We start from the raw sequence: 15,100 nt of genomic DNA on the forward strand, positions 1-15,100 counted from the left end.
TAGATTGAGAGTGAGGAAATGTTCTGTCTCTAGGGAAGTTTAGCTATTGAGAGTCTTACTCTTTTTAGACTCTTGGTCTGTGGTCTCTTACTCACTCATGACATTCTTCCCCAGTCTCACTTTTGTTACCTTTTTCTTTCGTGATCACTGATGCTGGTAGCCACCTACAATTTTGAAGTTCCCCACTCAGCCTTCCCTAGTGGTAGGCATTGCATTTGAGTTGTGCTTTCTTACTTCCTCTACCTTTTGAAATTTAAAAATAGGAAATAGCAAACAAACCCACAGTCTTTCACATCAGCTGAACTCTGTTATTCACCCAACAGATTTTCTGGTGAATTCTCTGGTACAACGTATACAGTCAGAAACCAGCCATCAGTTCAGAATAAATGGTGTACAAAATTAAGAAAGAGCTACTTTTATTTTTACTCTTAAACACACGATCAGAAATGGGAGGCAGCAGCCCATAGGAGGAGGCTTTGAAAAGTGAATCCAAGGGAAAGACGGCTCCTAGCCTTCTCCTTGGCTTTTCTCCTTACCTGCCCAACTTTCCCGAGCCATGGTGAAGAGTCAGTGGATTGATAAAGGGACTCTCTTAGGAGTCTAACTCTTGCACTATGAATACCAAAGACAGGCCCTGAGAAGCATGAAAACCCATCATAGCCATGAGCAATATAATTTCCAGAGACCCCACCCGACAGCAAACATACTATAATATGGTACCCACCCTATTAAATATCATTTTAGGACGGGTGCAGTGGCTCACGCCTGTAATCCCAGCACTTTGGGAGGCTGAGGCAGGCGGATCACAAGGTCAGGAGTTCGAGACCAGCGTGGCCAACATGGCAAAACCATGTCTCCACTAAAAATACAAAAATTAGCGGGGCCTGGTGGCGGACGCCTGTAATCCCAGCTATTTGGGAGGCTGAGGCAGGAGAATTGCTTGAACCCAGGAGGCGGAGGTTGCAATGAGCCAAGATCGTGCCATTGCACTCCAGCGTTGGCAACAAGAGCAAGACTCCGTCTCAAAAAATAAAAAATTATATATATATATATATATTATTTTATTGCTGTCAATTTTTTTTTTTTTTTTTTTTTTGAGACGGAGTCTTGCTCTGTCACTCAGGCTGGAGTGCAATGGCACGATCTCTGCTCACTGCAACCTCCACCTCCCAGGTTCAAGCAGTTCTCCTGCCTCAGCCTCCTGAGTAGCTCAGGTTATAGGCGCCCACCACCACACCCAGCTAATTTTTGTATTTTTAGTAGAGAAGGGGTTTTACCATGTTTGTTAGGCTGGTCTCGAACTCCTGACCTCAGGTGATCTGCCCACCTTGGCCTCCCAAAGCACTGGGATTACAGGCGTGAGCCACCGCACCCAGCCTTGCTGTCAAAATTTTGAAAAAATATTTGTATAATTTTACTTTGGAAATAGGTTGGCTACCAGTTACTGATTTAATTTGTAATTGACTATTAGTTTCAGCAATTATCTTACCATACTGGGAAATTTTTATGAAGTTTATGAAGAAATAAATCCAGCCCTACATATTACTTCCAAATTATGTATTTTTGATTACCGGATCAACAATTAATGAAGTTAACTTCACATTTGCATAGACCTTTAACATTTAGTAATTTCAGTACTATTGTTATTCTGTTTTCAAGCCAATCAATGGTTTTTAAGGTCTGAGACGTTTGTTTAGCTCTCTGAAAAGCTGGAAGCCCCAAGGCAGTGCACCTTAATGCCCAGTGGTTAAAAATGTTCTGACTGGTTATGCCCAAGCCCTGAGATCTTCACTGCCTTCTTCAAAGAATAAAAGCTGGTTTAGGGGACAGCAAGCTGGCATACAAATACACCAGTCTACTCTAAGAAGGTGACTCTCTAAGAAAAACAAAGTAATTGGAGGCAGAATCCCTGTGTTGCAATTAATTCACTAGGTTACCTTGAACAAGAGCTCTGCAGCCCTTTCCCTGCCCCTCGGTACAGCTTGAGCATCCCTAATCCCAAAATCCAAAACCCACAATGCTCCAAAATCCAAAACTTTTTGAGCACCTACGTGACGCCACAAGCAGAAAATTCCACATCTGGCCTCATGCAACAAGTACACACGAGTGTTAAAAATACTGTATAAAATTAGCTTCAGGCTATGTGTGTAAGCTTTATATGAAACATAAATGAAATTCATGTTTAGACTTGGGTCCTATCCCCCAAGATATTTCATCATGCTTATGCAAATATTTCAAAGTCCGAAATCCGAAACACTTCTGGTCCCAAGCATTTCGGATAAGGGATACTCAACCTGTAGTGCCTTTGCAAACAAACACCTCATCTGGCCTAGGTGATGGCCCGCAGTCATCAGTTCTATGGAGCCGAAAGGTATGCCACACCGTCTGAACCAGAAACAAGGGCTTCCTCTCACACATTAAGAGGAAAGCCATTTTTATGTCTGTATTATTTTGCCAAAATTAAAGAAGGAAGGGAAGGGAGAAAAGAGTAGGGAAGGGAAAGGGAAAGGAGACGGAAGGAGAAAGGACTACACCATCAACACATGTTTAGAAAGCTAGTGATCTTGACCAGGCCCCGTGGCTCACGCCTGTAATCCCAGGACTTTGGGAGGCCAAGGTGGGCAGATCACCTGAGATCAGAAGTTCGAGACCAGCCTGGCCAATATGGTGAAACCCCATCTCTACTAAAAATACAAAAATTAGCCAGGCGTGGTGTCGCGCATCTATACTCCCAGCTACTCAGGAGGCTGAGGCAAGAGAATCACTTGAACCTGGGAGGCGGAGGTTGCAGTGAGCCAAGATCGCGCCATTGCACTCCAGCCTGGGCAACAGAGCGAGACTCCATCTCAAAAAAATAAAAAGTTATTGATCTTTAACTTCTGTGTAAAATTACAAGTATCTTTTCTTCAGAGAGAATGGCTTTCATGTGAGATACTGCCATCATCCCATTCAAATGTTGTCTATCATCTGTTTTTGGTTTTGTTTTGTTTTTCAGTTGGGGGCAAATGGGATGTAACGCAAAGAACATCAGTTTCAGAAGCAGCTCATGCTCTGTTCAAAGCCAGTCCTGTCACTGTCACTCAGCAGTTCTCAAAGTGCAGGCCAGGGATCTCTAAGGTGCTCCAAGGGTCTTTCAGAGTGTCCATAAAGTCAAAACTGTCTTTATAATAATAGTATGATCTCATCTGCCTGTTTCACTCTCATTCTTTTCATGAGTGAATTTTCCCAGAGACTACAGGATATGTGATATTGTGACAGATTGAATGCATATGCAGATATCCAAATCCAACTGGCTGCTATGAAGCCAGCCATTCAAGATATTTATAAAAATGGAAAACAATGCCATTCTTCTCATTATGTATGTCTGTGTGTATGGGGGGGTGTTCTGGAAATATAATTTTAACTTTTAAAATGTTTATGGTAACATATAGTGGGATTATTACTGTTATTTTTAATTTTGGGGGGTTTTTTTGTTTTTTGAGACAGAGTCTCGCTCTGTCACCAGACTGGACTGAAATGGCAGGATCTCGGCCCACTGCAACCTCCACCTTCTGGGTTCAAGTGATTCTCCTGCCCTAGCCTCCCGAATAGCTGAGACTACAGGCATATGCCACCATGCCCAGCTAATTTTTGTAGTTTTGGTAGAGATGGGGTTTCACCATGTTGGCCAGGATGGTCTCAATCTCTTGACCTCATGATCCGCCCACCTCAGCCTCCCAAAGTGCTGGGATTAAAGGCGTGAGCCTCCGCAACCAGCCTTATTGTTATTTTTTAATGAATTTTAAATTCCTCAATCTTAATGTCTAATATGCTAAATATTGATAAATATAACCCACATAGAAAAAGCTTAAAAGAGTTCATACCTATAACTAAAAAGTTTGAGAAGCCCTGCACTACCTAATTGTAATGACTGTTTATTGATTATTGCTTTGTACCATAAGCTGTGCAAAGCATACCACATTCTTCATCTCTTTTAATCTTTGCCACAAGGCTGCAAAGCAGAGGCTTTAAAAAAGGGCACCTTGCTAGCCCAGCATCTCACCACTGGACAAGAAAGAGATCACCAGGTCGGTTCTCTGACTCTGAAGCTACACTCTTGGTCACTTTCTCTATAACTTTAAAAAAGATTTTTTTTAACTGCTCTGAGCCTCAGTTTCCTTATCAAAAATAGTCAGAATGAGGTACCCCGTGGTGTTCTCTGAAAAGCAGAAGAGTTTCTATGCATCCAATCCCTACATGGGGGCCAACACCAAATGCACCCCCAGAAACTCTTCACCTGCCTTCCTTCCATTCCTTCCTTTTCTTTGACGTTAGACCAGAGAGGCTTATCAACTCTCCGTTTTCCTCTAGGTGGTCTTCAAGCTGACAGAGAAGCTGACGGAACAGAAGGAGTGGATGAAGATATAATTGTGACCCAAAGTCAGACCAACTTCACCTGCCCCATTACAAAGGTACCGCTTCCTCCTACTTCCCCTGAAAGAAACACGATTCACTTCACAGAGGCAGAAAGGTTCCTGTTTGCTTTCTGGTTTGATTTCACTTAGGGAGTTAAGGAGGGAGTAAAGAAAAGTGCTGGGGGTTGAAGAGTATCCACGGGAAGTTCTTGGGCTGGAGAGAGCTGTCAGTCAATCATGCCCTTAAGGATCTGGGACTAAAGTCATGGCCTACAGGCCAAGTGACAGTACTGCCACTGGATTCCCTGCATTTCCTTATCTAAAGCCTAATAATTATGTAAAGTCATGAGAATGGGAAGTTAAACATAGAAAGCTCAGGACTAGGACAAAACAGCTACTGAAAGTTGATCATTATCATTCCTGAGAGCCAAACATCTCCTTGATTACAGGAGGAAATGAAGAAGCCAGTGAAAAATAAAGTGTGTGGCCACACCTATGAAGAGGACGCCATTGTTCGCATGATTGAGTCCAGGCAAAAGCGGAAGAAAAAGGCCTAGTGAGTGGACACAGGGAAGGAAGTGGAGCCTTCCCTAGTGGTAGTCACTCAGAGGTGGCGTGTTCACGCTAGAGGAAAAGACACTTCAATGTCTCTTCTAAATTCCATTCACCTCCCGAATACTGTAAACATGGAAGTGGGCTTTCTGGAAAAACAATACATGAGGGAAAAATTAGTAATCTGTTCAGGAAGAAGCTGAGGGAACTTCAACCACACCATCAAAACAGAATAAGGCCAGGCGCGGTGGCTCATGCCTGTAATCCCAGCACTTTGGGAAGCCGAGGTGGGCAGATCACCTGAGGTCAGGAGTTCGAGACCAGCCTGGCCAACATGGTGAAACCCCAACTCTACTAAAAATACAAAAATTAGCCAGGTGTGGTGGCAGGTGCCTGTAATCTCAGCTACTCAGGAGGCTGAGGCAGGAGAATCTCTTGAACCCAGGAGGGGGAGGTTGCAGTGAGCCGAGATGGTGCCACTGCATTCCAACCTGGGCAACAGAGCTAGACTCAGTCTCAAAAAAAAAAAAAAAAAAAGGTTTAGGTAAATTCATGGCTAACTCATGAATGATAAATTATTTTTTTAATTGGAAGTTTTGCAGAATCTTTATAAATATACATAATATATATTATATGTTATATATTGTTTTATATGTATATCATATATTATTTATCTTTAAATATATATAATATATACACACACACATATATATATCTCGCCTTCTTTCCCCTCCTCCGACGACCACGGAGGACCATGCTCTGTTCCTTAATAACATAGAATCCTGAGTTACCCAGACTGACTGGCATTGACTTAGTTTGGCATTTCTTGTGCTCTTATCATGGATTTGTTGCAGAAATGGAATTGCAGGTGTGACTAGTTCTCAATTGACTTCTGATAACAGTCTCTTTGATGTGTGGCTTGCTTCTCCATTGCCCAGAAATTTGCTGGTCCAGACCTAGAATTGGAATTCCCCAGCACTCCTCATCTGGGTGTGGACTTAGAGATAATATATTGGAGACTAAAGATATCTTGATGGTCATTCAGGCAAGTAACTTATCCTATGTATTCTAGAAGAATAGTGGCTTTGCTGCCTAATGGTTGCAAAATGTAGACATTCTTAGTACATTTTGATCTGTTTTGAATTTTTGAGTTACAGTTGAAATGTCAGATTTCAGCCAGGCGCGGTGGCTCATGCTTGTAATCCCAGCACTTTGGGAGGCCGAGGCGGGTGGATCATGAGGTCAGGAGATAGAGACCATCCTGGCTAACATGGTGAAACCCCATCTCTACTAAAAATACAAAAAATTAGCCAGGCGGGGTGGCGGGCGCCTATAGTCCCAGCTACTGGGGAGGCTGAGGCAGGAGAATGGCATGAACCCGGGAGGCGGAGCTTGCAGTGAGCCAAGATCATGCCACTGCACCCAGCCTGGAGTGATACTCTGTCTCCAAAAAAAAAAAAAAGAGGGAGGATTCTGGGTTGTTAAATGGCATGTTTTCTTGCTTTCTTTCTCTTTTTTTTTTTTTTTTTTTTTTTGAGACTGAGTTTCCCTCTTTTTGCCCAGGCTGGAGTGCAATGGCGTGATCTCAGCTTACCGCAACCTCCATCTCTCAGGTTCAAGCGATTCTCCTGCCTCAGCCTCCTGAATAGCTGGTATTACAGGCATGCACCACCACACCCGGCTAATTTTGAATTTTTAGTAGAGATGGGGTTTCTCCATGTTGGCCAGGCTGGTCTCAAACTCCTGAGCTCAGGTGATCCGCTCGCTTCGGCCTCCCAAAGTGTTGGGATTACAGGCATGAGTCATTGCGCCCGGCCATGGCATGCTTTCATTAGTTTCCTTATCCATAAATGAATGACAATCGTTGTAATCACCTCATTGGCATATTTGAAATTTAAATAAGATACATGCAAAGTACTTAAAGTAGCTGGTACACAGTAGGGCTCAGTAAAATTATCCCATCATCATCTTCAAACTTGAGCCACTATCAACATCCTCTTCATTTTTTTCCACCATTGCTCTATAAGCATGGGAGAGGAGGACAGTTTTAAAGGAGTAAGATGAGCCAACCTGGAGTTTAGGAAGTTACTCCAATAGCAATGCAGAGATGGATTAAGGAGGCATGAGGCAAAAAAAGTCAGGATGCTTTTACAGTGGATTAAGTTATAGAAAATTAGAGCATAGAGATGCAAGAGTGATTGTGGAGGTACAGTTAACAACATTTGACGACCGACTGAATGTAAGAGAAAGGAAGAAGCAGCGAGGGGTGGCTGACATTTCTCATCTGGGTGTCTAGTACTGTCATTTGCTCATTAGCCTCCAGAGAAGGCATGAGAGAGGAACACTCTTATTGGAGGATTGTGATAGACTCAGCTCAGGTCATCCTGAATTCAAGGTCCCAGCAATACAGCCCCGTGGAAGTGTCCAGGAAGTGCAGCAAATGTGAGTTTTGCAGTCAGGGGAGGACTCAGAACTATCAATGTGGATTGGGAGGTTATCAGTGTAGACGAGTCAACCTGCTCCACTACCATCGCAGATGCAGCTCTGGAACAAATGCATTCACCAGCAGAGAGCCAGCAAGGCAGGACCCGCGCCTCCCCTGTGATCTCCACAAGGCCAGAGCCCGACTTCGTTCTGCTCACTGTGATGCCTCAGCACCCTGCTGCCAACCCTCAAAAAACACTTTGTTGACCAATGAAAAGATCAATCAGCGGAAGAAGACCCCAGCAAAGCAGTCTAAAATATAGCCAGGAGCCAGGAAGAGTGATAAGGAGTGGAGGCTCATGGGAACTTGTGGGCAGGGTGGGCAGGGTTCTGAAGGCCAGGTGCATTTGAGCAGCAGTAGATTAGAACTCAGGGCCTTCTTGAAACCGACTCCAGAAGTTTCTGATGAAGCATGAAGTCGTATCATTTCCCATGATGCACATTAGAGTGATGAGTATTTCTGGGTTCGCTTTGTTTAGAAATGTCCATGACACATTGTCTCATTTCTTCCTCCTAGATTGTTCTAGTTATGTTTGTTTTTTTAGACTGGAGTTCCAGGTCCATTGTGTTCTGGGCACTGCCTGAATTTTACTGTGCAAGCTTCAGGCCCTGGGAAGGCCTCTCTGCACTGGCTTGAGTCAGAATAATATTGTTGAGACTTTAGCCCCAGCCAAGCACAGTAGTTAGAATAACTTCCTAAAATATATCTGTTAACAATAAGCCTATTTATTCTCTTAAAAATAAAGCTGCCTTATGATTTCCTTTTTTTTTCTTTTCTTTTTTCTTTTCCTTTTTTTTTTTTGAGACAGAGTCTCACTCTGTCTCCCAGGCTGGAGTACAACTTCTGCCTCCCAGGTTCAAGCAATTCTCATGCCTCAGCCTCCCAAGTAGCTGTGATTACAGGCACATGCCATCACACCTGGCTAATTTTTGTATTTTTAGTAGAGAGAAGGTTTCACCATGTTGTCCAGGCTGGTCTCGAACTCCTGGCCTCAAGTGATCTGCCCACCTTGGCCTCCCAACCTTATGATTTTCATATATTAATGTTTCTAACTTGACCACAGTCACTTTTTTGTTTTTTTGAGAACAGGAAACATATATTTAAAAGTCATATTTAAGAGCATGTAGAATAAAATGAAGTTGAATAGAAATGGGTCATTCGACAGCAGAACTCCAGCTTTGTGCTTGGAATTCCTGTTTCAATACTTATCAACAAGCCATTCAACCTTTCCGCCTCAGTTTCCTCATCTGTAAAGTGGAAATAACATCAGCATCTCACAGCATTTCAGGGGCCAAAGAAATGGTAGGGAATTTCATTCTAGGTCTGGACCAGCACATTTCTTGGCAGAAGAGTAGCAAAAGCACTTAGTTGAAAGCTCTTTTGGGAGCGAAGAGCGCTAAACAAATAGCTGTAGGGTTGTTAAGACCGAGGCTGATAGAGGCTGATAGAGCACTCCCCGTGCTGCTTAGTGACACATTATTTGACTCAGGGGGTATAAGATAGAATTACTGTCTGTGTTGAGGTATGACAGGAATCCCTCCCACTCAGATTTCCAGAGGTCTCTATAGACCTTCTGTCTATAGCTTGTAGACTAAACCTTGGAATTCTTGGGACCCAGATCCAGGAACTCCCAGAATCATGTACTCTTGAGCATTTGCAGAGGCCAAGGTTCCCCACAGCCCTGTGGGACCCCAAGACCAGGTTCCCTTTGCTCAGCAGTCACCTTTGTGTTTGCCCCGTGCTGCAGCGAAATGCTCTGCCCGGGTAGTGCCTGGAGGTGGGGACCCAGCCGCTCCTGCGAGGCCTGAAGGGCTGACTCCTGCACAGCGATGATGCGGCAGCTGAAGATCGGGTATTGCCACACTGAACTTGCTCACCAGGATGTCGTGGGATTAATGCCGAATGCTTACAGAGACAGTTGTTTCTCCAGAGGAGGCATGCCCTGATTCAGCACTGTGGCATGATGGCCTTCTCTTATCCTTTCTGCTTTAAAAACTTGTGTTTATTGGAGATGAAGTGAGAAACAAGGTCCTTCCCAGTTCCAGCATCAACCTCGCCTCCAGGAAGTCTTCCCTGAGCCCTTATTCATGCTGGACAAAATGTCGTTAGCACCCCATGTCATGCCAACATTGTTGGTGCAGCTGGCTCCTCTCCACGAGCTTCTTGAGAGCGGAAGCTGTGGACTAGGGCAGGGACTGGTGCACGGCAGGACCTGAAGTGAACTCCCCAGTCCTTGACATACATCAACCTGCTTATTTCTCAGCCTTATTTGACAGGCTTGTCCTCTGCCTTCATGTTGTTAAAGGGAAAAACTGAGGCACAGAGAATTTAGTCACTTATCCAGAGTGACACAGCCAGGGGGTTTAAGCCCAGATCTTTCTCACTCTTGAGCCTGCAATTCTGTCAGTAGGCCATCCAGCTCCCCTTGGGAGGGCTATTTGGTTCATGCCTCTACCATCAGAGTCTATCTCCTCAGTGAGCTCAGACCTTGTTTGACATGGCTCACCCTGGGATCCATCCCACTGAAGTGAAGGTGGGCGCCTGCTCTGCAGCTGAGTGTGTGGTTAAGTCCATCAGACATTCTCAGCGTGCTCTCATGCACTGACTAAAACCATGATGTCATCAGGAAGTCCTCCCCACCTCACTCTCCACTTCCCTCTCCACTGCTTATTCACTGTCTGGCTATGAGAGTTAAGGCCTTTGCTGGGTAGAATGGAAGAGACCAAGGCCAGGCAATCCAAAGCAGATATTCAGGGTTATGTTTTAAGGGAGGGTCATCCCAGCAACCTACTTGGAGTTGCATTTCAATGTCATGGAAGCCAAAGTTATGATACTTGGCTTTTCTAGTCACAAAAGTGTCTGTATCCTCTTCATGATCTTAGCTGCTTATTTTCATACTTACAGACATAATTCACCAGGCACGGTGGCTCATGCCTGTAATCCCAGCACTTTGGGAGGCCAAGGCAGGTGGATCACTTGAGCTCAGGAGTTCAGGACCAGCCTGGGAAACATGGTGAAACTCTGTCTCTACCAAAAATTTTTTAAAAATTAGCCAGGCATGATGGTGTGCACCTGTGGGCCCAGCTACTCAGGAGGCTGAGGTGGGAGGATTGCTTGAGCCTGGGAGGCAGAGGTCACAGTAAGCAGAAATAGTGACACTCCAGCCTGGGTGACAGAATGAGACCATGTCAAAAAAAGAAAGAGGAAAGAGGAGAGAAAGAAAGAAAGAAAGAGAGGGAGGGAGGGAGGGAGGGACAGGAGGGAGGGAGGGAGGGAAGGAAGGAGAGGGGGGGGAGGGAAGGAAAGAAGGAAGGAGAAGAGAGGAGGAAGGAGAAGAGAGGAGTGGGGAGGGAGGGAGGGAAGGAAGGCAGGAAGGAAGGAAGAAAGGAAGGAGAGAATTCGCTTTGAGACTTCACAGTGTAGGGGGACAGGCTGCGAAAAAAATACAGATTTTTAAACTAGTGTAAAACATTTCTCCAGCCTTGCCCTAATGCAAAGCCAAATCATCAAAATGATGCATACCTGGGCCAAATCATCCTGATCCTCTTTCATATAATTGCCTTTCTATAATTATGATTTAACACATCATGTACCTGAGTATGTAGGGCACTTTTTTTTTTTTTTTTTTTTTGAGACAGAGTCTCGCTCTGTTGCCCAGGCTGGAGTGCAATGGTGCAATCTCGGCTCACCGCAACCCCCACCTCCTGGGTTCAAGCGATTCTCCTGCCTCAGCCTCATGAGTAGCTGGGATTACAGGCATGCGCCACCACGCCCGGCTAATTTTTGTTTTTTTAGTAAAGATGGGGTTTCGCCATGTTGGCCAGGCTGGTCTCAAACTCCTGACCTCATGTGATCCACCCGCCTCGGCCTCTCAAAGTGCTGAAATTACGGGTGTGAGCCACCGGGCCTGGCCATATTTTAATATTTTAAAAATAAATACTGTTATTAAGCATATTATATTTCATTGATTAATGCCCCTCTAATGTAAAAACTCCTTGATCCACAGATCAGGGCCAAGAAATACTTCCTTTCATGTTGGACTGTTGGGCTTCCTACCACTAGACAAATTGGAGCTCCCATGACCAACTTTCTTTCCTTCTGGTTTGCATCTTTACTGTGGTTTGCATATTTGTTGTTTTTTGTCTTAATATCCTGTGCTTTACGGAGAGCTGTCTCAGATCACTGGGCCAGAGCTCTGTGTGGGCAGGAACCATGTATTTGTATTTCACAGTTGTATGCTTAGAACCTAGCATAGGGCTGATCCCTAGAAGAGTCAATTAATGCATGAATGGGTGCATGCCTGTGTGGGATATATGCAAGATAGAAATAGATCCAGAACTTTAAAACTTCTTGGAAGAATGATGATGAGGGAACACATGATAGTCACAGGGGATTTGGAAGGGAATTAACATTATTGAGCACAGGGAATCTGGGAGGGAATTAACAGTATTGACTATCACCTTGGGAAATAAGGGTTCTCTCCTCATTTTAAATCAGAGGCAAGGGAGGCTCAGGAAGGTTATTGTGAATTGCCTGTGGTCTCATAACTAGCAAGTAGGTGGTAGAGAGAAAGTTCAGACCTAGGTTAGCTTGACTCCAAACATTGGGCCTCTAATCTACCAAAATTTGGTTCACTTTGAGAACCAGATTCTTTGAGAAGAAATAGGTGATTTCATCCAGCCCACTGGCCTCAGAGAAGACCACATCGAAGCAGAGCTGTGGCTTGTTTCCACGCCTTTCTGGGTGACTCACGCTGATGTCTTCAGCTGCAGCCTTTCCACTGAGTCCCATTGGCCCACTCAGTCTCTCTTCTGGGAGGGCTACGGGGCATCCATTCCAGAGGAAACAGATACCAATCAGGACTGTGGTTCTGTGCTGCAGCCTGTTTTGCCCCATCATTTCCCACTGTGATAAAGGGCACTACCAGTCACTGATCTGCCCAAATGAAGCTCGCTTCTTCCCTTTCGCTTATGCTCCACAGCCACTCCATCGGCAAGTCCTATAGGTTCTATGGTCAAGCATGTCCTGAAGCTGATCGCCATACCACCCTCAGCCGAGCTGCCCTCACCTCTCTGCTGCACCCTGCAGGATCCCCCACGCTATTTTCCCCGCCCCTCTCTTACCTCCCTGCTTTGTGTTCTCCATAAGCAGCCAGAGTAACATTTTCCAGATGTAAACCAAACACAGTCCTCCCCCATCTCAAAACCTTCCAGTGTTTTGTCTTCATATTTAAAATAAAATCCAAGTCCAGGCACGGTGGCTCACGCCTGTAATCCCAGCACTTTGGGAGGCTGAGGCAGGTGGATCACTTGAGGTCAGGAGTTCAAGACCAGCCTGGCCAACATGGTGAAAGCCCATCTCTACTAAAAATACACAAAATTAGCCAGGCATGGTGGCAGATGCCTGTAATCCCAGCTACTCAGGAGGCTGATGCAGGAGAACTGCTTGAACCCAGGAGGCAGAAGTTGCAGTGAGCTGAGATCACGCCACTGCATCCCAGCCTGGGTGAAAGAGTGAGACTCCATCTCAAAATAAATAAATAAATTAAATTAAATTAAATTAAATCCAAAGCCCCATTGGCCCACTAACCTCACTTCCAACTGCTCTCCCTCTTGCCTGGGTTGCTGCAGCCACATAGAGCTTGCTGTTACTCCAGGGCACCAAGCTGGACGTCCTCAGCACTGCACTTGCTACTGCCTCAGCCCAGACCACATGGAGACTTGTTCCCATGCTTCATTCTGGGTCCTGCCCAAGATAAGATGTGTTCGGTGAGGCATGCCCCGAGTCCAGCCAGTGAAGCCGTGGCCCCAGCACTCTCTCTCCTTGACCCTGCTTCATTGCCCTCATAGCCCATAAGGTGACCTGAACTTACAGCAAGCATTTATTTGGTTCCCTAGTGGTTGCCTGTCTTCCTCATTAGAAACTTAGCTCAGGCTGGGCGCGGTGGCTCACACCTGTAATCCCAGCACTTTGGGAGGCCGAGGCGGGTGGATCACGAGGTCAGGGGATCGAGACCATCCTGGCTAACACGGTGAAACCCTGACTCTATTAAAAATACCAAAAATTAGCCGGGCGTGGTGGCGGGCGCCTGTAGTCCCAGCTACTCAGGAGGCTGAGGCAGGAGAATGGTGTGAATCCGGGAGACGGAGGTTGCAGTGAGCCAAGATTGTGCCACTGCACTCCAGACTCCGTCTCAAAATAAAAAAAAAATAAAAAAAAAAAAAGAAAGTTAGCTCATGATAAGGCAGGCACTACTCACTTATCACTTGTGTCCCCAGCACCCAGACAGGGCCTGGCTCAGGTAGGGACTCAGTGAATAAATGAATGAGCGTGCCTTGGTCCTGATTTTGACACTTTTCCTTTTTCAGTAAAATGCCTTACTTAAACACTTGAGTATAAAAGAAGTTTCTGCTTAAGGCCGTAAAGGGGACTGACTTGATGTTCTTTCTCTCTCACAGTTGCCCTCAAATTGGCTGTAGCCACACGGATATAAGAAAGTCAGATCTTATCCAGGATGAAGCACTTAGAAGGGCGATTGAGAACCATAACAAGAAAAGACATCGTCATTCCGAGTAGGAAAAGCCACCTGCCTGCAGGGACACCAGCAGCCTACCTCCTACCCCAGCCGTCTGTTGAGAGCAGTGCTGACCCCAGCAGTTAGGGACTGGCTGCATAGCATACTTGTTGGGGGTAAAACTTTATGCTTTTATGTGTGCTTGAAAACATTTTTCAAAGTTACACAACAGAAATGCAAGCATATTGTTTATTTTTAAGTGTTCTATAATGTTAAATAAAACTTTGATCATCTGCAGTGTCCTCCCTGCATGCCTCCTGATGTATGGATTGTTCCAGAGGTGCAGGCTTTTCCATTTCAAGGACATCAGACTGATTTTTATAATAGTTTTGACTAAAGAATGTCTTTCAGCCAGGTGCAGTGGCTGATGCCTGTAATCCCAGCACTTTGGGAAGCCGACGTGGGCAGATCACTTGAGGTCAAGAGTTCAAGACCAGCCCTGGCAACATGGTGAAAGTCCGTCTCTACCAAAAATACAAAAATTAGCCAGGTGTGGTGGTGCACACATGTAATCCTAGCTACTCAGGAGGCTGAGGCAGGAGAATCAGTTGAACCCAGGAGGCGGAGGTTGCAGTGAGCTGAGATCACACCACTGCACTCCAGCCTGGGCGACAGAGCAAGACTTTATCTCAAAAAAAAAAAAAAAAATGTCTTTCAAGTGATATTTGAAATTAAAACATATAAAAACACCCCTATTGCAAGGCATTTTCTATGAGTATAGTGAATAATAGCATTCGGTTATAAAGCAAAGTCAGTTTACTTTCTTGTATTTACATTGTATATTGACAGTTCCAAACATATAAATGCTTTTATGTCATTCTGAATGGAATAGAATGCTCCAGTGACTGGCTAATCAGTGCATTGCAGTGATGATTGATGCCTATAATGAAAACTTTGCTACAGCCCTCCAAGAGCCTAAAGTACCATCAACAGTAACCACATTCCGGCTGCTCTCTGTTTTTCTAGATGGCTCACTGCAAGTGACTTCATCCCCCTGGATGTTGGTGTCTTCAGCCATAAAGTGAAGGTGTTCAACAAGATGCTCTCTAATGTCTCTAATCAACAAGATGCTCCCTAATGTCCTGTGACCCCTGA

General features: G+C 45.0%; 1 protein-coding gene across 5 annotated transcripts in view; it reads left to right on the forward strand.

Annotated features, from left to right (window-relative positions):
- Window positions 1–14,242, forward strand: part of NSMCE2 (NSE2 (MMS21) homolog, SMC5-SMC6 complex SUMO ligase) — a 274,102-nt gene extending 259,860 nt beyond the window's left edge. For all 5 annotated transcript variants that reach the window (XM_054499848.2, XM_054499849.2, XM_054499846.2 and 2 more), the window contains 3 exons: window positions 4,351–4,451; window positions 4,844–4,950; window positions 13,890–14,242. In XM_054499848.2, the coding sequence (XP_054355823.1) occupies window positions 4,351–4,451; window positions 4,844–4,950; window positions 13,890–14,007 (326 nt within the window). In that variant the 3' untranslated portion in view covers window positions 14,008–14,242. The remainder of the gene's footprint in view (window positions 1–4,350; window positions 4,452–4,843; window positions 4,951–13,889) is intronic.
- Window positions 14,243–15,100: the final 858 nt, after the last annotated feature.

The sequence above is a fragment of the Pongo pygmaeus genome, chromosome 7 (assembly GCF_028885625.2).
Source record: "Pongo pygmaeus isolate AG05252 chromosome 7, NHGRI_mPonPyg2-v2.0_pri, whole genome shotgun sequence".
Classification (NCBI taxonomy): Eukaryota; Metazoa; Chordata; class Mammalia; order Primates; family Hominidae; genus Pongo; species Pongo pygmaeus.